The sequence below is a fragment of the Pinus tabuliformis genome, chromosome 9 (assembly GCF_031772625.1).
Source record: "Pinus tabuliformis cultivar Carrire ecotype Pingquan chromosome 9, CPIR1, whole genome shotgun sequence".
Lineage (NCBI taxonomy): Eukaryota > Viridiplantae > Streptophyta > Pinopsida > Pinales > Pinaceae > Pinus > Pinus tabuliformis.
The window spans coordinates 205,145,380-205,168,191 of record NC_142307.1 but is presented as its reverse complement, the minus strand read 5'-3'; the positions used below and the strand labels follow the sequence as shown (position 1 = coordinate 205,168,191).

Sequence of the window (22,812 nt, the reverse complement as noted above, 5' to 3'; positions counted from 1 at the left end):
CAGTCTTCCTTTGAACTATCTCCCTTCTAAGGATGTGATTGGCCTCCCAACTGTTAAATGACCTAAGTATAGCTTTCACTATGCTTACATTTCTTTCAATTTCGATATTGGAAGCTTGAGAGAGGTTAGTGTGATGAGAGATTATAAAATGAGAATACATCAACACTACAATGTTGTCCAAAGTGATCTCTCAATAGTTACACTCTTTCAAGACAACCAATGACTTTGGTGTGTTATTTGTTTTACCTACCTTATGAGATTAAGAGCATAATTCATTATGCTTATCCTTGAAGAATTTAATATTGTTTCCTAGCAAGCCAAATTTTCTAGGACAAAAGGAGTAATTGGTAACTTGATAGTCATCCACAAGAAGAAATCCACCTTGGAAATTGAATAGCTCAATCAAATTTTCTCGCAGACACTGTCTTGGAATAAGAGATAAATTTCTTCCAAAAAGCATATGACACCATTATTTAACAAATTATTTCCCAACATGTGGACCCCATATCAGTTTGTCTTTATGGTTTTAGAGATTTGGTCTATGCCCTCCAACTTTTGAATTAATTTTGTACAAAAGGAGAACGAGTGGATCTAGGAGATGTTGTGGAATATCTAAAAAGAGATGCAAATCTTTTGATATTCATCAATCCACTGTGAGATATCTAAAAAGAGATGCAAATTATTTTGTTAATGCCACTTACCAAGAAGCAATTATTGATTGAACTTGAGAGAGGCTTTCCACAACAATAGGTCATTCCATACTTTTACCAAAGAACCATCCATCAGAAAATAGGATATTGGATTTTGGAGTCATGGAAGAGCCTTAACAAGAGATTTTCCATAACTGAAGATCTAGGAGGGGGGCATATTTCTTTGAAAATGAAATTTCTAGATCCTCCAAAGTACATCTTTAAGATTGTTTCTTTCCACCACATATCTGATGATATGCTACCAAATGAGCTCAGGAGCCTTGACAACAAAAGCTTTGAGAATGCAAATTTCCACAATTGTTCATAATGAGAATACAAGTTTCTATATAACACTATTAATTTTTTAGATTTCCCCAACATTTTGAGCAGGCACTCCACTCGTCATCAAGGGAGAAGAATAACAAATTATTCTTTAGGAGTGGAGCACCCACTCCAATCGTTGGGAAATATTAAAACAAAAGCTTTAGCTAAAATTCTTCATATATTTCAACTTTTGGAGGGTTTCTTCTCAAACATAAGACTTTTTCCACATTACCTAAAGGCTCTTTGATTATGATCATCTTGACATTCCTTTTCCACATATTTCTACAAATCCAATTCATCAAACTTGCCTTTTTTCAAAGGGGCTTGTTAACACTTCAATTACTTCTCACTCTCCAAGGCTTCACCCCTTCCTTCGCCTAAGCAAGTTTGTTTAACCCCAAAACCAACCAAATATTCTTATATTTAGAGCATTTCCAATTGCACTCATTTAGATTTTGGCGCACTAGACCAACGTTGCAGGAAGCGCCCCCCCCCCCCCGGATCCTAGGCCGGAATCGCGCTCCGTACGGAAGCGTTCCGGAAGCGCCCCAGGAAGCGCGATTCCAAAAAATCCGAAGCGCGATTCCGTTTTTTTAAAACGATTCCTGGTTTTTAGGAAGCGTGGGCCCCGAAGCGCGCTTCGGATGGCGCTTCGGGCCTCCGAAGCGCCACGCTTCGGGCCCGGAAGCGTGCGCTTCACGCAGCGCTTCGGAGCGCTTCCGAAAAAACCGCGCGGGCAAGGGAAAATACATAATTTTTTTTAATTTTTTTTTAAAGTTAACTTAACTTAGCAATGAGGGGGTGGGTTAGGGTGAGTTTAGGGTGAGTTTAGGGTGAGGAATGAAAAGAATAAAGCCCCCATTCATTCCTCATTTTCTCACTTTGAGTTTATGAGAGTTGGAGAAGAGAAGAGAGGAGAGGAGAAGAGAAGAGAGGAAAGGAGAGGAGAAGAGAGGAGAGCTTGGAGGAGTGAAGAAGGAGGAGCTAGGAGAAGGAGGAGGAGCTTGGAGCAAGAGCTTGGAGAACTTCATCTACAAGAGCTAAAGAGGTAAGTTCAAACCCCAAACTCCCTTGTTTTTTTGAAAAAAAAATTGTATTTTTCTCCTCCCTCTCCTACTCTTTCCCATTGTTTCTACTTGCTCCTTTATTTACAGGTTGTCCACCACCTATATCCATATTCCAAGATGGTGTTCTTTTGGCTTCTATGTATCATTCCACTCTTGGTTTTAATGATGGCAAGGGTGAAGAATAGAAGGGAAGAAACAGAAGAGGACATTGGTGATGGTCCTAATAGTAGTGACCCAATGTATGATGAGGAGGAAGGGTTTGAAGAGGAAGGGGATGAACTTGAAGGGGACACTGAAGCACAAGATGGGAAAGGTACATCAACACCCTTGTGGAACTATGTGACCAAACTTGATGGGGGAAAGGGTGGTGGATCTTACAAATTTGTGTGCCCTCATGGTTGTCATGGAGGAAAACCATATTGTGGTTCATATACCCATCTGAGGAGGCATCTTTGTGGGGTGCTGGGCAGTGATGAAAAAAAGGGTTCTGTGGGGGTACAAATTTGCCCAAACATTTCAACTGAAGAAAGAAGAAAATACATCCAAATAGAGATGGCTGCACAACAAAAAAACAAGAAACCAAAAACTCATTCTGAATCAAGTGCAACCTCTAAATTTGGTAGTTGCTCATCTCCTCATGGTACTTCTGCAACCTCTGGAGGTAGAAGAACAATAGGGGATTTCCTTAATGTTGCTGGGAGGGATGATGTGGATGGAAAGATAGTCCGTTTTCTTTGTGCTTGCGGTGTACCATTCAATGTGCTTCGCTCTCCCTATTGGCATGACATGGTAAAGGGCATCAATGAAGCCCCAAAAGGATACAAGGCCCCCAACTATGAGAAAGCTAGAACAGTGTTATTAGAAAGAGAAAAAGCTAAGGTTCAAAGAGCTTTGACACGTTTTACAAATGAGTGGGTGGATTCTGGGGTATCCATTGTATCAGATGGGTGGACAAATATTAGAAACCAACATTTGATAAATGTTCTTGGTGTTTCTTCTAGTGGTGCAGTATTTATTGCATGTCATGACTCCTCCTCCATCAGTGCAACTGCACAAAACATTGCAGATCTCCTATTGAAATCAATCAAAGATGTTGGTCCGAATAATGTGGTTCAAGTGATCACAGATAATGCAGCAAATTGTAAGGCAGCAGGAAAAATTATTGAGCGTACTCATCCAAACATCTTTTGGTCACACATTGAACCTTTTGATGCATGATATTGTGAAACACAAAGATTGTGGGTGGATTGCTGAGGTTTACAGGAAAGGGAAGCAGCTCATTAAATTCATCACAAGGCATACAAGGGTAAACTACTTCTATGGCACTTACTCCAAGTTGCAATTGCTTAAAATTGCAAAGACAAGATTTGCTAGTTATTACCTCACCTTTAGGCGGCTAGTGAAGGTGAGACAAGCTTTAACTAATCTGGTGTGTGCTGAGACATGGGATGAAATTAACACTGACACAGATGGTGCTAATGCAGTCAAGGACACTGTTCTTGACAGTTACTTTTGGTCACAGGTTAAATATATTTTGCAATTCACCAAACCAATTTATTACATGATCATGTTTGCAGATTTAGATCGACCAGTAATTGGGGAGGTGTATGAGCAAATGGATAGCATGTTGGGGCAGATTAAAGACATTGTTGAGCCTAGAGATACCACCTTGTACAATTATATTCGTGTAGAGGTGCAAAACCGATGGGAAATGCTAAATATTCCATTGCATGCATTAGCATATGTTTTGACACCTAAATACTATCATCCATCATGGCTTTCAACACCAGCACCTAGGGGGGGAAGCAGGAGAAAACCACACCAAGATCAAGAGGTTCACCAAAAATATATGGCTGCATTGAGTAAATTAATCCCTGATGAGGAGGAGGCTGCATTGGTACGGAGACAGGTGAGCAACTATACGCTCAACACTGGTCCATTTGGGAGCATGCATGCAATTAGAGATCGAGAGACTTTTTCTGCTCTTGAGTGGTGGAACATGCATGGAGGGGGTACTCCACTTCTACAGAGTTTGGCATTGCGGGTGCTATCACAGGTGGTAAACACTTCTTCTGCAAAGAGGTGTTGGAGCTCTTATTCTTTCATCCACAGTGTTAAAAGGAACAGGTTGAGTTTAGACCGGGCAGAGAGCTTGGTTTATGTTCATTACAACTTGCGATTGTTGTCCCATTACTGTGAAGATGCAAAGTCTAATAAAGACTTGTTGATTTGGGACAAGAATCCAGAGGAGCCCAATTTGGAGGATGGAGTGTTGCGACTAGAGCAATTAGAGGATTCTCTTTTCCAGGTATGTCCATTGTGGTATGAATTTTCCAATTTTCCCTTATAAAGCATTTCTCTAATTCATGTTTTTAATTTTTTTGTTAACTAGTGCTTTTTTTTTGCATGAATTTTTTGAGCGATTCTAGGATGATGATGACCGTGTTGATATGCCACCACCCCCATCTGGTCCCTTGGTTCCTAGGTTCCATGGTTCAACACCAACAGCAGGGGGTTCTTCTTCATCAATTTCAGTGCCACGACTTCCACAGGCACCATCTTCTTCATTGCCACCACGTGGAGGCCCGCCACCACGTTCTATTCGTGGTGGAAGGAGGAGAGATTAGTAGATATATTCACAATCTATTACTTTTTGTCATAGATTACTCATTAGACTTGTAGACTTGTGAATTTGAATTTTGAACCTTTTTGACTTGGCTGTGACCAAGTGACATATTTTGTAAACATTATTATTTGAATTTTGGACATGACAAATGTTGACAGTTGCTCACTTGCTAGATAAATCATAATATGCTCTATGTTTTATGTTTTATAATATGCTTAAATGTTTTATGTTTTATAATATGCTTAAAAATTTGATGTATGTTTGTAATAGCTAGAATATAGATGATTGTTGTACATACTAGTAACTACAATGGAATCATGGATGCCATATCTATCTTGATTTATGCAAAAATATGCATGTTTTCATGTCTTCTACAATTAATTTGGTATTTGGGATGTTTGTTTTGAGTATAAATGCAAAAAAATATAAAATATATATATATATATAGCAGACGCTTCCGCGGACGCTTCGCTTCCTAGATTTTTGGAAAATGACGCTTCCGCGCTCCCGCTTCCGCTTCCGCTTCGCTCCCGCTTCGTGCAACATTGCACTAGACACTTGAATATTGTTCAGCATCCACAAAGATGACGATACAAGATTTTCTTGATACGTTTCAACAAATATTAATACAACAACAATTCATGAAAGACATGATGATCATGCTCCAACAAACGACAACTCCCAATGGATAACACCTAAAACTCATTTTCAATCAAACCTTCAACACAAATCCAAGCCTTCCACATTCTACTACCAACAACTACTAACAATCCCCATTTTCTTAAGTTTGTACCCTGATGTGCACAATATACAAACATAGTTGCTACTACATAACATTATCACTTGCAAGCTCTTTATAATATGGAGGAAGAACAAGCTCTTAATAAATCAGTTGATGGAAACACCAACATCGTCATGAAACCCCTCCAACAGTTGTTGCTCCACCCCTTGCATCAAATGAACATGATATAAAAGAAGACAACTACAATATCTCACACATCATAGAGTGCCTCTTCTAGCTCTTTACAATTATGAATAACTTGTCATCATCTTTATAGCACACCCTTTCATGAAGTCCCCTTCAATACTTATTATCTCCAAGTTAAAGCATCTCCCCTTCCACAACTTATGACTATCTCTCCTTCCATGACTTATGACTATGGTTGCTTATTTACACACAAACTTTCTAACTTCAATTAGAATTTGCCTCTCCTTTTCATTAACGGTGTTTCTTTCTCTATATATCATGTGTGCTACTAATAGTGGTCCACATTCAACTCCAAATGTTCCTTTTTGTAGAAATGCATCCTAATGAGGTCCTTGTAATTAAGCCTAACTAGGGTTATTATAAATTTTGACTTACAAAGTCCACATAAGGTCTTAAGAATCATGTTAGTCATTAATCAAATAATAGCACGACCATATGTCAATCCTAAGATTAGTGAGTCCTATCTCCCCTTTTTAATATGCTATCTCAATATAGTAAAATATTGTAGCAAAGTGAGCACTGCTACATTTAAAAACAAGCACCAATACTTAATTTATCATTCAAGCTTTGGGATATTGTTGATTGACAAGATTCTCATAGCTTTAGTTTCACTCTTGACTATTTTTCTCCTTGTGTTAATAGATTAGTTTGTAATCTACCTTATTAATCCTCATTTTGTTCTAGTTTCTTGTTTCCATGTTTTCAACTTGTTAAGTTTAGGTATGTTCTATGCTTAGAGCAATATATTTTAATTTTCACAGTTAGCTCAATACCTTTTCCAGATTAGCAATCACATCCGCATTAAAGTAAATTGCAGATAGAACATAAACATAAATCGCAGAAGACAAGCCAAGACAAGAGGACACAAGATGTGGCGCTAGCCAGGGACAAACCCCAATGTGGGGAAACCCTTGATCAATTCTTCTTATATGTTCTTCAATAATTCAGCAGAGAGAGAGAGAGAGAGAGATAGTACATATACATCAAAATTCAACACTTTGACTTGACAAGATAAGAACATAGATCTTCTCTAAGAAGATGTCTCATGTGGTAACTAATATGGACTAATGTGATTCCATCACCCTATCATAGTGTTGCACCATGCTGCACCATCATACCATGTCCATCGTCACAGAGCTGCGCCATGCTGCATCGCTGCTGAGTTATACCTCATCATGTTGTACCCATCTTTCTGCTCTTCATCATCATGCTACACCTCCTTGTGTTGCATCTTCAAACTGTCCAATCATTATTAACGCAACAACATTTAGCCTATAGAAATGTCAACTCTTGAACATGCTGTAATGTTGCAATTCAGGGACTGGTTAGGGTACTGACCACAGTCCCTAACAGCCCCTCTAAGTTGGCCCAAAATTGCTCTTAATGACTGCGATTGTCCTCCAATGAGATGCTGCCCTCCACACTGCATCATTGCAATCCTCCTTGATACAGTAGACCTCTCAAATAGTCCCACTAATGAAAGGTTGTAACCTTCTCTTTTCCTGTGGCTAGGGCAGCCATGAGACTGCATATAAGGAACCATTCAGATCCCTTCTCGCAGCAGTCTAAGGGCACATGAAACCCTCCACAAAATGCGGCCTAGAACAGTGTTAAGGTGACTGCATTTAGGCATGTGTTCAGCCATGTATAAATTGCGTCTAGGGCACATTTAACCCTTCCTTAGATATGCAACTAAGGCTCCTTTATGGCCTCCTCATGTCTGTGGATTAGGGTTGCCTTGCTGCGTGTACAAGTTCCCCTAAACAGTGAGTAGATCTCCCTTCTTTGTTGCGACTAAGAAGCCTCTTTTGACTGCGGTTTAGGGCATCCTTTAGGCAGCGTATTAGGGCAGGCTTGGGTAGCGTATTGGAGCCTCTTTAGGCTGTGAATAGGAGCCTCTTTACTGCGGCCAAATCTCCTTCATGACTGCGGCTAGGCTTCTCTGGACAACATATTAGCTAGGCCATCCTCATCGTCTTCATGTCTATGTTTTAGGCCTTCTTTACCATGACAGCCTTAGCGTAGAGCATATTTACATTAGGGCAACGTAGATTCTTGGTGATGTCTCCTTCCACCAAAACCCAAACGAGTGGAAGGAGACATCAAGTTATCAAGGGTGGTTTTAGCACACAAATATCATCATTCTCATATTTGTAATCGTTGTCATCTTTGTGATTGTAGTAGTCGTATTCATCAATTATAGTTTTGACTGCCATGTACAAGATTACAGTAATTGCATTGATGATGAGTAAATTGACAAGGCAATCCACAAAACAGTGAATAGAACACACACAAATTGGGAAGTGGATATCCCAAAACACACATTGCCATATATCAAGGAGGCCACAAAAAATTGCCAAAATCTTGAGAAGGAAAAACATCAAGGTTGCCTTCACTCCTACAACACCATCAAAACCTTGGTCAATAAAGGGCTTATTAGATTGTAGGCAGCAAAAATCATCTATGAACTCACATCTATCTTGCACAGGGTCGCGTCCCCTTGCCGCGTGCCCCCCCCCCAAACAACAACAAAAAACCACATACCTTGTGTTCCTGCATTTTGGGAACTTAAAACTAGGTCGGGAACATTCCAAAAAGGTTGGGGATGGTGTTGGGGATGTGGGGACTTCTAAGACATTCCCAATACATCCCTGTAGAAAAATAGGGGACAAACAATCGTACCTCAACCCCACTCAGTCTGATATTAAAAAATAAATTAAAAAGGAAAACCTAAATTCAAGCTTGTACCTACTTAAAATCTAAACCCCAACACATATATGTAAACCCTACCCATTAGTGGGACCTAAAAGTAAACCCCCACTATGCTATGCATTCGCATATGCCCTCCCACAATTAGATTCCTCAAATAAATACTTTTGAGGGTTCTCTACGGTGGTTCAAATGGGTTCTCTAAACATGATTCCAGAGTGGTCGCAACTTGTTGGAAGTGTTATTGGATTGCCTTTGTACATTCATCAGGGGATGGCCATGGATTGGTGATGTATCATTTGTCGGCTCGCTAGAAAGGTTGGGGATGACCTTATTCACCATCGGAAGGATTGTGGGCTACCTTTGTTTATCGTTGATGCCGAAGGGGTTAGTTGCCACTAATTATAACAACTTAATATTAATAATTTCATTTATATATTGATACAATAATATAATATATCTTTAATTATAGAAAAAAATAAAAAATAATAATAATAAAAAATTAAAATAAATAAATAATAAAATAAAATAAAAAATAAAAAATAATATATATATATATATATATATATATATATATATATGCTAGTCATGTTTATTATAAATTAATATAATATATTTTTAATTATAAAGCTGATTTGTTATTCATGTTTATGATAGATCGAGATTCTAGATCAGCTCTTGCAGAATACTCTCACAACACTGCTCATCAGATCTGTGTGGAAAATACAAAACTGTCAACGAGAGTACAGCACTACACAAAGAGAACGAAAAAAGAATCAGAAATCAGAAATAGGGACAACACTCTAAACAAAGATCACGAGTTGAAACTCTGTAACACTTGGAGGCCAATCATAAACCAATGCGAGAACAACTTAAAAGAAGGTTATGTCAAATTAGTTTAAGTTCAATAGTGAGCCAAACTCACTCCCCCCTTCTCCAAAGAACATAACCAAGATAATATCAGCTCACCTCTCCCTCATTTCAATTCATTCCAATGACCAATATTAAGATCCCCTGTAGATGGGCTCGTATCTTTGAAGTATGAAACATTCAGTTTAAAAACCTCCAGACAGGTTTCCTCTTTTCTTAAAAGCATTGTAATTTAATTAACCACTGATACTCGATCTACAGCTAACAAATCCAAAGGAATGGTTAAGATGGTCGGCAACAGTCACAGATCTCTGAAAGCACTGACACACTTGATGCAACTAGATCTGCTTCCATTGGTGGGGGATTCAAGGCCAGTTCAGCTATGCTGGTGTTATTCACACTATTTGGATCCTTTGTTAACTCCATTGTTGATTCAGACTTCAGCTGTATAAGTGTCATTCATCGTATGAATGCTGTAACATCAGAGTAAACTTTGATTGACAGTTTGGTATTATGCAAAGTGGATACTATGCTGCAGCTGAAAAAATGCTTGCAATGTTGGGTATCCATTCGAAGATGTATCAATGAAGATATAAACTTTAAACGAACCTTGTAAGCATCAACATGAACAAGCCTCAAATCAGCAAAACGGATGATTTTAATGAAGACCTTCTCTTACAGTAAACTGAATTTTTTTCTTAGTTTTCCTACAAGCTATGATGCATAATAGTTATAGCTTCATGTTATTGAAAACCATACAGTTATGTCTGTGCTCAACCTAAACAAGCTGTGGAAATGGAGCAGACATAAAAGGAACAGAAATCTGGATTATAAGCTTTAAACCTTAGCAAAATGAGCATGCATCAAGCATGCTTGTAGGTAGGTTGCTCTTCTTGCAAGCCGGAAAAAAGCAATATAGTTTCCTGATCTAGAAGCTCTGCAATCCAGAGAATAAGCAGTCAAATCTGTGCCATATTGTTAACTTTATAAATATTTTGGAGCAAAATATATTAACCATACTGTAGAGAAATAAATCTAACCAGAAATAGGGGAAAATAAGCACTAATCAGTTACTGAAGAACTAACATAATCCTTTGAAACAGGATAGACACCAAACCTTGCTACCTCCCGAGCAAATAGAACTTCATTTGTGTTTCTTATCTCGGGAGTCATCTTTGCCAGGTCAAGGGACAGCTCTGCAGTTTCCACCTAAGTAAATAAGCAAAGTGTGAATAAACATTTCAACTAGCAACCGGCAATTCTCTAAAAATTTCATGACAATGGAAGCAGCGTCACCTTATATCCGGGATGTTTGTCTAGCTTTAGCAATGCATAGTAGCCTCTGAATTCTGGCTCAGTGGGAACAGGGCAACCACGCTTTCTATGGTCGTCATACATTTGAAACAATTCAACAGATGTCTTGTTCATCTGTTCTATATTAAGGTGTGCGTCAAAGCCTTCTGAGAAGCCCTCTCCCCTTGTATATTCACATAACTCATGCATAGCTATGATGTGGAATCGGATCTAGCAGAGAACATCAGTTTCAATGTAAGCATGCCACCTTAAAAAGATGATAATATAAATTATGGTTTCATAAGTCAAAATACCATCAGCACTAAGTCACACACCATTTGTTCATGCATTGTTATGGCTTGCCGGTTAAAGATATGCTGCATTCGAAGGTCCATACGAATGGCCCTCATTCGATCCCACAGAAAATTATGCATGCTCAGAAAATCCTCATCATACGGGTGATTTAAGAGATCAAGAAGATGGTCTACAGTCTTTTGTAACACGGGTAGGGACCTTATCAGTGCTGCATCTCTCTCCGCTGTTCTGTTGTACTGTTTGGGGGGTAGATTGCAGCAAGCAATTCAGCAACCACAAATACCAAACTTACAATAGTAAATGAATTGCTACCCGTTTCTATAAAACTGCTTACTAAATTAACTGAAGGCCTTTTCACAACTGAAAATTTGCAATTATTTTTTACCTTTTTCACAGCAAGGGATTTGTTTGTTAGGTTTCTATCTCCGTCCAAACGCTCGAACTTGTCAAGGTCCCCTTTTCGCTCACGCTCTTCCCGTTCAGAGTCTGTAAAATGTGCCAGCAGGAATTGAAAATGGACATAGTCATAGCCCAATCAAAAGAACAAATAAATAACTTATTTTCCGTCCATGTAGACCACTGGGTATATCGAACCTGCTACAAGTCTGCTATGACTTACAGAACACCTTAAAGAGTTTTTCTATTCCAGCATATCTTCAAGGTGAAAGACTGAAAACATATTGATATTTCGAGCGTATTAACACTGGTAATTCAACTCTTTTGAAAATGTCAAAACCCCACCTAGCCTTTGGGGCCTTGGTTCTGTGGTGAGACTAACAGACCTTTTAGCCTTCCACGAGGTTCCATTTTCGATGAGGTTCCATCCTCACCATGAATTTCACAGGATGAGACTGGATGCAAATTCTGGGCCATTTTGGCAGAATCGGTTGCCCTCGGACCTGAAATCTAAGCTGAAGGAAGTCGAGCACCTATGGTGCAGCCCTTGGAATGTATTTCTTGGATGCCGGGACTTAAGAAAAAGAAGAAACTCACCTGGGCACATCTCAGAGCAGGCACCGATAATAGGCTCGGCATCTTCAGTATCCATGATCTCGTCAGCTTCCTTCTTGACCAGGGTCTGTTGCGTATTTGACTGTTGATCCAGTGGAGATGGAAGGGACTGGTTGACATATGTTTTGAAACGAGCTAATCTCCTGGCCTTCGCTTCGATGTCTCTGCAGATTTAACCATTTCCCTAGATTGACATATACAATTAAATATACACGTACATAACTGAGTTAGATGAAACAGCAGAGAGATACCTTTGGCGTTCATCCTGTTGTTGTTGCGGAAATGGAAGATGGGGAGGAGGCGTGGGGGACCTGGACCTGTTGGGCTTTGATTTGTCTGTTCCATTGAGCTGAGTGTGAGTTTGAATGTGAGGTCGAGGTCGAGGTGGGGATGGAGTTCTGGGGTTAGGAGATCGAGATCGAGGTCGAGGTGGAGACAGAGAAGAAGGAGAAGCATGATGAGGAGGAGGAGAAGACCTGCGCGGATTTTTTTGAGGAGCAGACGACTGTTCAGACCCGAAGGAAACGGGGGCCTCTGGGGGAGCGACTGGGCCTTTGTTGCCCGTGAAACCTTTGAACGCCATTCTCTTTTCGCAGCCACTGCCAGTGCTCCGACCTTATTTGCATATGTGTCTCTTCATAATTTCGAATTGCCCTTCAAACCACACGAAAAGTTCGCAAATGCTCTTGATTTTATATTTAGATGTAATGTCCTGCATTAAACATTCATATGAGCACACGTATTGAATGTGCCCAAACGTTCATTAAATCATTTTAAATTAAAATAAATTCCAAGGAAGGTTAAAAGGGGCACCATTTTAAATATTCTATTTTTTTATTTTTTATTATTTTAAATTATTAAATATTCATGGTTTAGGCTAAACCATCCAAGTATAATATGAGTTTTAAGGCGGGAAATTTATTTATGTATTTAAAAATATAATTTAAATATTAAAATTTTGCAATTTTATTAATAATTGAATTGAGATGCGAGGTTTGTTTGTTCAAAGACAAGTTTTGAACTCTTTTTTTTAATTACTCCATAGAGTATTGGCTTTTGGTTTCTTAGTTAGCTCTCCATAATGCGACTGCTTTGTTACCAATTTGTTATCTAATGGTGTAACTCTGTTGAATGAAAGGGGTACGCTTGTTTGGTCTTGGGACAAATCTTCTTGCAAGGTGACAGCAAAATTAGTTTATATGGTTAGGCAGGCGTGTTGATATTCTTGTAGAAATTTTGAATAATATGACACTTATTCACAGAGATTATCTCGATTATACACTATTGCGGAATACATACATAATACATAACCTCATCTACGTTGATCATCAATTTTGCAATATTAAAAACAATGAAACATCAATCGCATGCACACATTAACACAGTATGTAATCCGGGGAAAGCATACAGCTGAAAACCCCACACTATTTGTATATTATATTGATTGAGAACATGTAACAATACATAGTACAATACTCCTCACAAGTACTCAGTACTATCTCCACCTGTTACACACAAACTAGCTCAGATCTGATGCCGCAAATCTCCTCCACTGTTTGCTTGCCTCCACTGCGCAATCCTACAAGAGAATAATGATGAATAGTTGAAGCAAACTCGTATTCCTTGGCTGAACCACGCAATCCTCATTGGCATTACTCAATCCCATTGATTGTGCAAGATCTCATGCACAACTATAGTCACAACTGATAGCAATCTCAACCTCTAACACATGTCTCCACTGAACTGTCCATGCACTGAGTTAACTGATGTATTCTTTAGTTGCTTTATGAGTTAATAATTAGTGAATTAATTTAACAATTAATTCACATCACTCATCACTAGTGTATTTGCAGTTAGACTAAATACAACTAGTTTAACCAAGTCAAACTGAACACAACTCCATCAACTCCACCAAACTCAACCACATGAGTTCTAACTGAAGTCCTGCATGCAATAGCTCAACTGACCCACAAGAAAAGCGTATTTCCTTCTGACAGCTGCATGTGCCACATCTGTAGCTCAAACTGAAGTGCTCTAAGAGGATAAGATAATGTTTATAGTCCAAATATTATTATGAGACAATAATATTCGACTATTCTATTTTTAGCCTGGCATTCCAAAAATAGAAACCACCCATATGTCTAAAAATAGAAGTCCATCTATTTTTACCAACATGACCAATCATCCACAAATAGCATCCCGCAACTCATAGACCATGATCCATTTGTCTAAAAATAGACTTTGCGCCAAAAATAGCCTGCGAGCCCACTTAGTGAAGGTGACTTCTTTCCACTAAGCTCCATCATCTTGTTGCATTCTCAACAAGATATGGATTATCAGCAACCCCTATCCTGCTTCCGTGGTATTCGAATTTGCTCATGGTGAGCGCCTTCGTCAAGATATCAACATCCTGATCCTCCGTTGGAATGTATGAAAGTAACATGATTCTCCGCTGCACACAATCTCTGATATGATGGTACCTGATGTCAATGTGCTTAGATCTATCATGAAATACTGGATTAGCCGAGAGTTTAATGCAACTCTGGTTATCACAGTAGGCTCCAAGTATGAACCGAACAACCCGACCAGGATCTTCCTCATCCATATAGCCTCGCATGCAGCCAAACTTGCTGCCATATACTTGGCCTCTGTTGAACTGAGTGCCACAGATCTCTGCTTCCTGCTGTACCAAGAAACTGTTGTCGACCCGATACTAAAGACCCCTCCAGATGTGATCTTTCTGTCCGTTGGGCTCCATGCCCAATTTGCATCCGTGAAGCCACATAGCTTCACCTCATCCTCATGTTTGTACCACAATCCATATCCCAATGTGCCTCTGAGATAACGCAATACATGCTTGCTTGCCTTCCAAAAGAGCTTGGTTGGCTTAACCATAACTTGTGAAAGTTGGTTAACAGCATAGAATATATCAGGTCGTGTATTGACCAGATACATAAGCGACCCCACCAACTATCGATAAACAGTGGTATCCACTACTTCCACCGAAGTAGCATCCTCCTTCCTCCAACCTCCAGGAAGAGGAGTATCAACAGGCTTACAGCCATGCAGGTTGAACTTCTCCAGTATCTCCCGAGCATACTTACCCTGAGAAACAAATAGTCCATCACTGCACTGCCAAATTTCCAATCCCAGGAAATAATGAAGGAGGCCCAAGTCTTTCATCTCAAACTCCTTAGCAAGATCATCCTTACATGAAAGTATCAACAGCTCATCACCTATTAGAATCAAATCATCTACATAAAGTACAATGATAAGCAACTTACCCTCCACCACAATCTGGTACAGGTTAGGATCCGCCTCACTCTTGGAGAATCCAAGTCCGGTGAAATAACTGTCTATCCGTGTGTACCAAGCATGTGGTGCTTGTTTCAACCCATACAGCTCTCTCTTGAGCATGCACACATGCGACTCGCTGCTGAAGATCTCGAAACCTTCGGGCTGCTCTATGTACACCTCCTCCTCAATGACTCTGTTGAGGAACGCAGTCTTCACATCCATCTGATGAATGTGCCACCCCATCTGCACTGAGAGAGCAAGAATCATCCATATGGAAGAATACCTTGTGACAGGTGCAAAGGTCTCCTCATAATCGATCCCCTCTATCTGTGAAAAGCCTCGGGCAACAAATCTTGCCTTGTACTTCTCCACACTCCCGTTAGCTGCCTGCTTAACTTTGTAGATCCATCTCGAACCCACCACTGATTTCCCTTTCGGTCTTGGGACAATCTCCCATGCATTGTTTCTGACAATCGAATCATACTCTTCCACCATGGCATCTACCCATGCGGGATCCTCCACAGCTTCCTCGAAAGAGGATGGCTCAGTCACAACACATTTGCTCATAAGAGCCATGTATCCAGTGTACCGATCAGGTGACTGTCTCTATCTACGTTGAGCTGTAGGTGGTCCTACAACCTTCTCTGCATCTTGAGCCAGTCGCTTAGCTTCTGTCAAGCGCTTTCGCCCTCTGATGGTTGGCACTGCATGAGTGGTCTCTTCCACTCCATGAACTTCGTCTTGTGGCTGATCCACGTCCTAAAGCTCATCTTTAGGGACTAATAGATCCTCATCTGCATGCAAGTGTGGCTCCCTCTCAAGCGAACACTTCATGGCTTTCTCCTCCTGAAGTTTTATATCCCGTCGCACAACAGTCTTGCCACTGTCTGGCAAATACACATGATAGTTGTGGGGCGTATCGGTGTACCCCGCAAATATCCCAACCTCTACGGTCGGCTCCAGCTTCTTCCTGGCATCCTTCGCCACATGCATGTAAACGTTAGAACCAAAAATCCTCAAATGAGAAATATCAGGTCTCTTACCAGAATAAGCCTCCTCGGGTGTACTCATGCCAAGTATCCTGTGAGGACAACAGTTCTGCACATATACTACAGTATTGCATGCTTCCACCCACAAGTGAAGTGGTAGGCCCTGATCATGCAACATCGCCCGTGCAGCACCCATGATCTTTCTGTTCTTCCGCTCAGCCACCCCGTTCCGCTGTGGGTTATGGGGAGCTATGAGCTCTCTTCGAATCCCTTTTGCGATGCAGAAATCCTTGAACTCGCCAGAGATGTATTCACCACCATTGTCGCTCCTAAGAGCCTTCACCTTCTTCCCCGACTCCTTCTCGACCAGTGCTTTGAACTCACAGAACTTTGAGTATGTCTCGCTCTTCTTCTATATGAAGAAGATCTAGCACTTTCAAGAGAAATCATCAACAAAAATCACATAATAACTGTGCTTTGTTATCGAAGCTACTGAGAAAGGTCCACACACGTCTGTGTGAATTCTCTCAAGGATCGTCGTGGCGCGACTATCCTTCTCGTGAAAGGTGGCTTTCACAAACTTTCCCAAAGTACACCCCTTGCACTAATGTGACTGCACAAGAGTGCCTTTAGGAAGCCCTGTAGTAATCTGATGTAGTATCTTCAAGGCTCCATGGTGAAGGTGACCCAATCTCCTGTGCCACAGCTCGCCATCATCCCGGCTCACCAATCCTTCTGCCTTGCATGCCATTGTTGCGCAACCATCTACATGCAACTGATAAAGGTTCCTAACTCGAACCCCTATCTTCCGGGTTTCTCCAGTTGTCTTACTGCGTAGGAAAACCTTTCCCTTGCTGAAAACAACATCATATCCCTTGTCTTCTAACATCGCCACAGAGATAAGATTCTTCTTCAATCCTGGAACATGCATCACTTCCTTCAATACGAAGGGTTTACCAGACTCCCTCTCAAAGGAAATGGTACCGATACTGGTCGCACTGTATCTACCATCATCGCCCATCTCGATGTGCACTCCAAGATCTTTCTCCTCCAGATCAGAAAACAAATCTCGATCTCCTGTCATGTGAAAAGACGCACCACTGTCCAAGAACCATACCGATCCCATCACACTTGATACCAAGCATGCGATCAATGAAAAATCAAGCTCAAACTGCGAGGCTAAGGCCTCTCCCGCTGCAAATCCAGCAGCTTGCTTGTTCTTCTTCTTCTGCGGAAAATTAGTGGCATAGTGTCCGTGCTGGTGATAGTGAAAGCACTTCACCTTGGACATGTCCTGCTTCTTACCTTTCGCACCAGAATGAGAAGCTTTCTTGTTCTTTCCCTTCTTTTCTTTGGCAGCCAAAGCGCAATTTTCTTCATTAGGTCCCTTTGATGAAGATCCGTCCCTGGTATTCCGCCTGATCTCCTCCTACACAAGATCTGGCCAAAGTCTCTCCCATCCTGGCAATTTCTCCCGACCATTGACAGAGTCCTGATAGGAATGCCAACTCTTTGGAAGACCAAGGAGAGCCAAGCTCACCAAGTCCTCATCATCGACAGTCACCCCCACACTTCCCAGCTCATCCCTGCACTGAGTGAACTTCGTGAGATACTTGGGCATACTGTCTCCCTTATCGCATTTAATGTTTCTGAGTTTATCCTTGAGCGCCAGCTTCCTCTGATCGCTCTTGCTTTGAAATAGATCTGTCAACGCTTTCCACATCAAGTATGGAGAAGCCTTTCCATGCAGGCTGGACACAATGTGATCCTTCACGCCCTCCAACAGAATCCTTCGACACTTTGGTGTCTTCTTTTGACAAGCATCAACTTGCGCAGTATCAGTAGGCTTTGGGACATCAACCTCTATGAACTCCTTCAGCCCATTGTCATCTAACACCGCCTCCATCTTGTCCCTCCATGCAATATAGTTCGAGCTGCCCTCAAGAGCATACTCCAATTGCAATCCGTTGAAAGACATTACAATGTTGACACCAAGAAAACACTGCTGCAAATTCAAATTCCACCAGCTCAAAACTCAACCGCTTTTGATCTAGAAATTGTGAGAACAAAGTATTTCTCGTACAGAGATTGACTGTATGGGCTTTTACCGGATATCTCACCTTCCAAAGGAAGGATGAATCCAGAGGCTACCTGGCCCGATTACAGACTCTGCCTGAAGAAATAAAATGTAAACACTTTTTGAATAATAGATCTAATGATCAACTGCTCTGATACCATGTAGAAATTTTGAATAATATGACACTTATTCACAGAGATTATCCCGATTATACACTATTGCGGAATACATGCATAATACATAACCTCCTCTACGTTGATCATCAATTTTGCAATATTAAAAACAATGAAACATCAATCGCATGCACACATTAACACAGTATGTAACCCAGGGAAAACATACAGTTGAAAACCCCACACTGTCTGTATATTATATTGATTGAGAACATGTAACAATACATAATACAATACTCCTCACAAGTACTCAGTACTATCTCCACCTGTTACACACAAACTAGCTCAGATCTGATGCCTCAAATCTCCTCCACGGTTTGCCTGCCTCCACTACGCAATCCTGCAAGAGAATAATGATGAATAGCTGAAGCAAACTCGTATTCCTTGGCCGAACCATGCAATCCTCATTGGAATTACTCAATCCCACTGATTGTGCAAGATCTCATGCACAACTATAGTCACAACTGATAGTAATCTCAACCTCTAACACCTGTCTCCACTAAACTGTCCATGCACTGAGTTAACTGATGTATTCTTTAGTTGCTTTATGAGTTAATAATTAGTGAATTAATTTAACAATTAATTCACATCACTCATCACTAGTGTATTTGCGATTAGACTAAATACAGCTAATTTAACCAAGTCAAACTGAACACAACTCCATCAACTCCACAATCAACTCCACCAAACTCAACCACATGAGTCCTAACTGAAGTCCTGCATGCAATAGCTCAACTGACCCACAAGAAAAGCGTATTTCCTTCTGACAGTTGCATGTGCCACATCTGTAGCTGTGCCACATCTGTAGCTCAAACTGAAGTGCTCTAAGAGGATAAGATAATGTTTATAGTCCAAATATTATTATGAGACAATAATATTCGATTGTTCTATTTTTAGCCTGGCAGTCTAAAAATAGAAACCGCCCATATGTCTAAAAATAGAAGTCCATCTATTTTTACCAACATGACCAATCATCCACAAATAGCATCATGCAACTCATAGATCATGATCCATATGTCTAAAAATAGACTTTGCGCCAAAAATAGCCTGCGGGCCCACTTAGTGAAGGCGACTTCTTTCCACTAAGCTCCATCATCTTGTTGCATTCTCAACAATTCTCCCAACCAAGATTTAAACATAATTTAACCTTTGATCCATAATTAAACAAGTAATATTTAATGCTCAGTTTATATTACAAGTCTTTAATATTATTGTTAGAATATGTGAAACTTCATCAAAAAGCTATGCAATATCCAATAATCACTTGTGTCCATCTCTTATTAACATTGCTCAAATTCAGTATTATAAAATACATATGACATTTCTCAAATTCAGTGTTATAAAATACATATAACATTTCTCAAATTCAATATTCTAAAATACATATTCAGAAACCCATCATTAAGAAAGGTAAATATGAATTAGTAAATTTTGATTGCGTGTCTGGGAAGGATGATTGTGTGTCGTAGATGCTTTATGGATGTGGGGATTTTCCATTCCTTAATCTAGGGTCTACCTTAACACCTTCATGAGATACAATATGACCCAGATATTCCACCTCTTGTACTCCAAAGAAACATTTGGAGATTTTTGCATATAATTGTTTCTCCTCCAGTAGTTTGAGCACCATGTCAACATGTTGGACATGATCCTTCCAAGACTTTCTATAGATTAGTATATCATCAAAAAATAATAACACAAATTTTCTAAGGAAGGGTTTGAAAATGGAATTCATCAAATCTTGAAATGTAGAAGGTGCATTAGCAAGGCCAAAAGGCATGACCAAAAATTCATAATGACTGTTGTGGAGGTAAATCCCCTCTGCGGACAGAGGTGATCCCTACTAGTCCAAATAGGGTCTAGCAACAATCAAACAACGCTAACACGCAGGTTCCTAATTGCAAATTAAATACCGATGATGAAAGCCTACCTGGATTCCAACACTAGTACTTGTAGAAGAGTCGACGCTCCCGTTCCCTTGCTACGGCTGGTCACAGTCCCCACGATCCTCGTGCACGGACACCTGCACATGCAAAGAACGATACAAACACAAGCGTAAAATCCAATAGATGCAACTATATATCAATCAGAAAGGATATAACTCAATCACCATCATAAAGACAATAAGAGTGGAACCATAATGATAGTCGTCTATTATTGATAAACAAAGAAGAATACAACCATAGTTCTGACGTCAAATCCTTCTCAAGAGGGTCCAGCCAGCAAGTTCCTCAAGCATTCACCCTTGAAGGTAGATCTCCCAAGACAAAAACTCTCTCACTCACAAGTTTACACAAGATCAAAACACTTCACAACCTTCCTTAAGCTCTCTAACAATCCCACACTTGTCACACCAGCTACCTATCAAGCTCACACACTATCAACAACACTCCAAACACTATGAATTCCAAACTAGCAGCTCATAGCAATGGTGGAGGCTTAAATAGGAGAAGGAGTCTCCATGAATGGTGGGAGGATGAGCTTATCTCCAAGGAAGGTGGCTCAAATGATGAAACATACATGCTAGAGAAGGGAGGGCGACATATACAAGGCCAACAACCAGGTCTGGAGTCATCTGGAAGGGCGGCTGTTAGAACAAACCCGCCCAGACTGGATCATCGTGGGTGCATAATTGTATTGGAGCACTGACATTGCTATTGCATAACGGAGAAAGGCATGTCAGCACAATCAAATGTAAGCAACAGTCGCGTTGTCTCATGAAATTCGACCATCGCGGGAATCACCTGTACTTCCGCGATGGCAGCACGTTCGGTCTGTTTTGGAGTGCTCATCAGCGCGTTTATTTTTACAACAGTCGCGATGATGGAAAAACTTTGGCAATGTGGGTCATTTGGTAACATCAGAGAGCATGAGCATGAATGATTTGGACTCATGACACAGTAGGAAGACTGGTATGAAGGTAGTGACAAATTACTGTGTAACAGATGCCCCCTAAAGCATGAAGCCCGAGAGAGTGGGAGGGGTGAAATGCTTTATGAAACTGACTGAACTGGAACACCACTGGGAAGAACCTGCACGCAAGTACAATCGATATCTCTGATAATCAATTACATGTAGTCTAGGCATGGGCACAACCATCCAAAAGACATACGAAATGGGTTTGTGGTATGGACGTAGCCACCCAGCTAATGAGACCATGATGATAATAAAGGTATGGTCGCAGCCATCCATGAAGACTCAGGTATGGTCGTAGCCATCCATCAACGAGTCATGTAATGATCATAATAATCCACAAAATCGCAACCTGGATCTCAACAGACAAAATCTAGGGTCTTGTGCTCCATCTCGACCCGAACAAAGTACAAGTTCAAGCATGTGAATATAGGAGTTGAAGTCGAACATGCAAGAACATCGTCTGATTATCAGTCAATGACAAAAACTGTTAACAGACGCGAGAGGTACCACCAATAATGACAATGGTCCTCAAGGTACTATAGGTACAATCTACGGCGTGCGAATCAGTAAGCTGGCGTCGAACACCCACAGAATCATTCGATCGGAGGCCAATGATGAAAACCTCGCGTCGAACATGAAGAACCTGTCATTGAGGCATGCAGGCTCCAAGGCACCTAAAGGGAGTCTCTAGGTCAACTGCCTGGATAATGAGATGAAGTCGACGAAAGTGACCTTGATCGAAGGTGGGCCATAATGTTTCCCACATCGTCGACACGAGACAGAGAGGGATAAAATGTTTTGTGTGAGGTATCAGAGGGAGGTTGAGTATTCTGCAGAGGTCAACTTCTCTTGAACATATCGACGGCACGACAGTGGACTTGGCAGTATTTGACATTAAATGATCAGGGGTCATGGTGACAAGGCAATGATCAGATGAGAGGTCAAACGGGATAACCCAAACCCTCGGGGGAAAGTGTAAAAACAAGATGAGATGTCCCCACCCAGACACAAATGCAGACAAGTGCCATGTTCAAGAGCGACATACTACCAAAACGACAAAGATTGTGGTTCCATTTTCCCCACCATTGCTGGCGAGTACCCCGGTTATTTTTTGATGACAAGCTTGACGGGGATAGCATATGCTTGAAAGGCATCATCCGATGTCATTAATTTTTAACGAGTCTAACAAAGGAAGAACTCGACGTCTTTTCCTATTTAGAGAGTCTGAAAAGACAGCAGAAAAGTGAACTCCAGGGGGGTTCTTTTTCGTAAAGTTGTTTCTCTCGAGCCCGAAAAAAGTATAAAACAAAGCTCGAAAGAACCGCCTGACTAGTATGATCGAGGAGTGCTTTTCGTAAATAGTGACTTCGACCCGAAAAAGTAAAAAAGCGGTCAGAAGCACGTCGTTTTGTAGCCAATAACGAGTTCGAAACGACAAAAACCCGACGATCTTTTTAAGTTTAAACGG

The 22,812-nt window shown here is 40.7% G+C and overlaps 1 protein-coding gene across 1 annotated transcript in view; it reads right to left on the bottom strand.

Annotated features, from left to right (window-relative positions):
- The window catches only part of LOC149147855 (SAC3 family protein B-like), a 40,540-nt gene extending 27,965 nt beyond the window's left edge, over window positions 1–12,575 (bottom strand). Inside the window, exons 1-7 of the mRNA XM_089439331.1 lie at window positions 12,144–12,575; window positions 11,875–12,056; window positions 11,267–11,367; window positions 10,902–11,117; window positions 10,570–10,797; window positions 10,391–10,482; window positions 10,117–10,210 (exon numbers count right to left, since the gene is read on the bottom strand). Of these exons, the coding sequence (XP_089295457.1) occupies window positions 10,117–10,210; window positions 10,391–10,482; window positions 10,570–10,797; window positions 10,902–11,117; window positions 11,267–11,367; window positions 11,875–12,056; window positions 12,144–12,475 (1,245 nt within the window). The 5' untranslated portion in view covers window positions 12,476–12,575. The remainder of the gene's footprint in view (window positions 1–10,116; window positions 10,211–10,390; window positions 10,483–10,569; window positions 10,798–10,901; window positions 11,118–11,266; window positions 11,368–11,874; window positions 12,057–12,143) is intronic.
- Window positions 12,576–22,812: the final 10,237 nt, after the last annotated feature.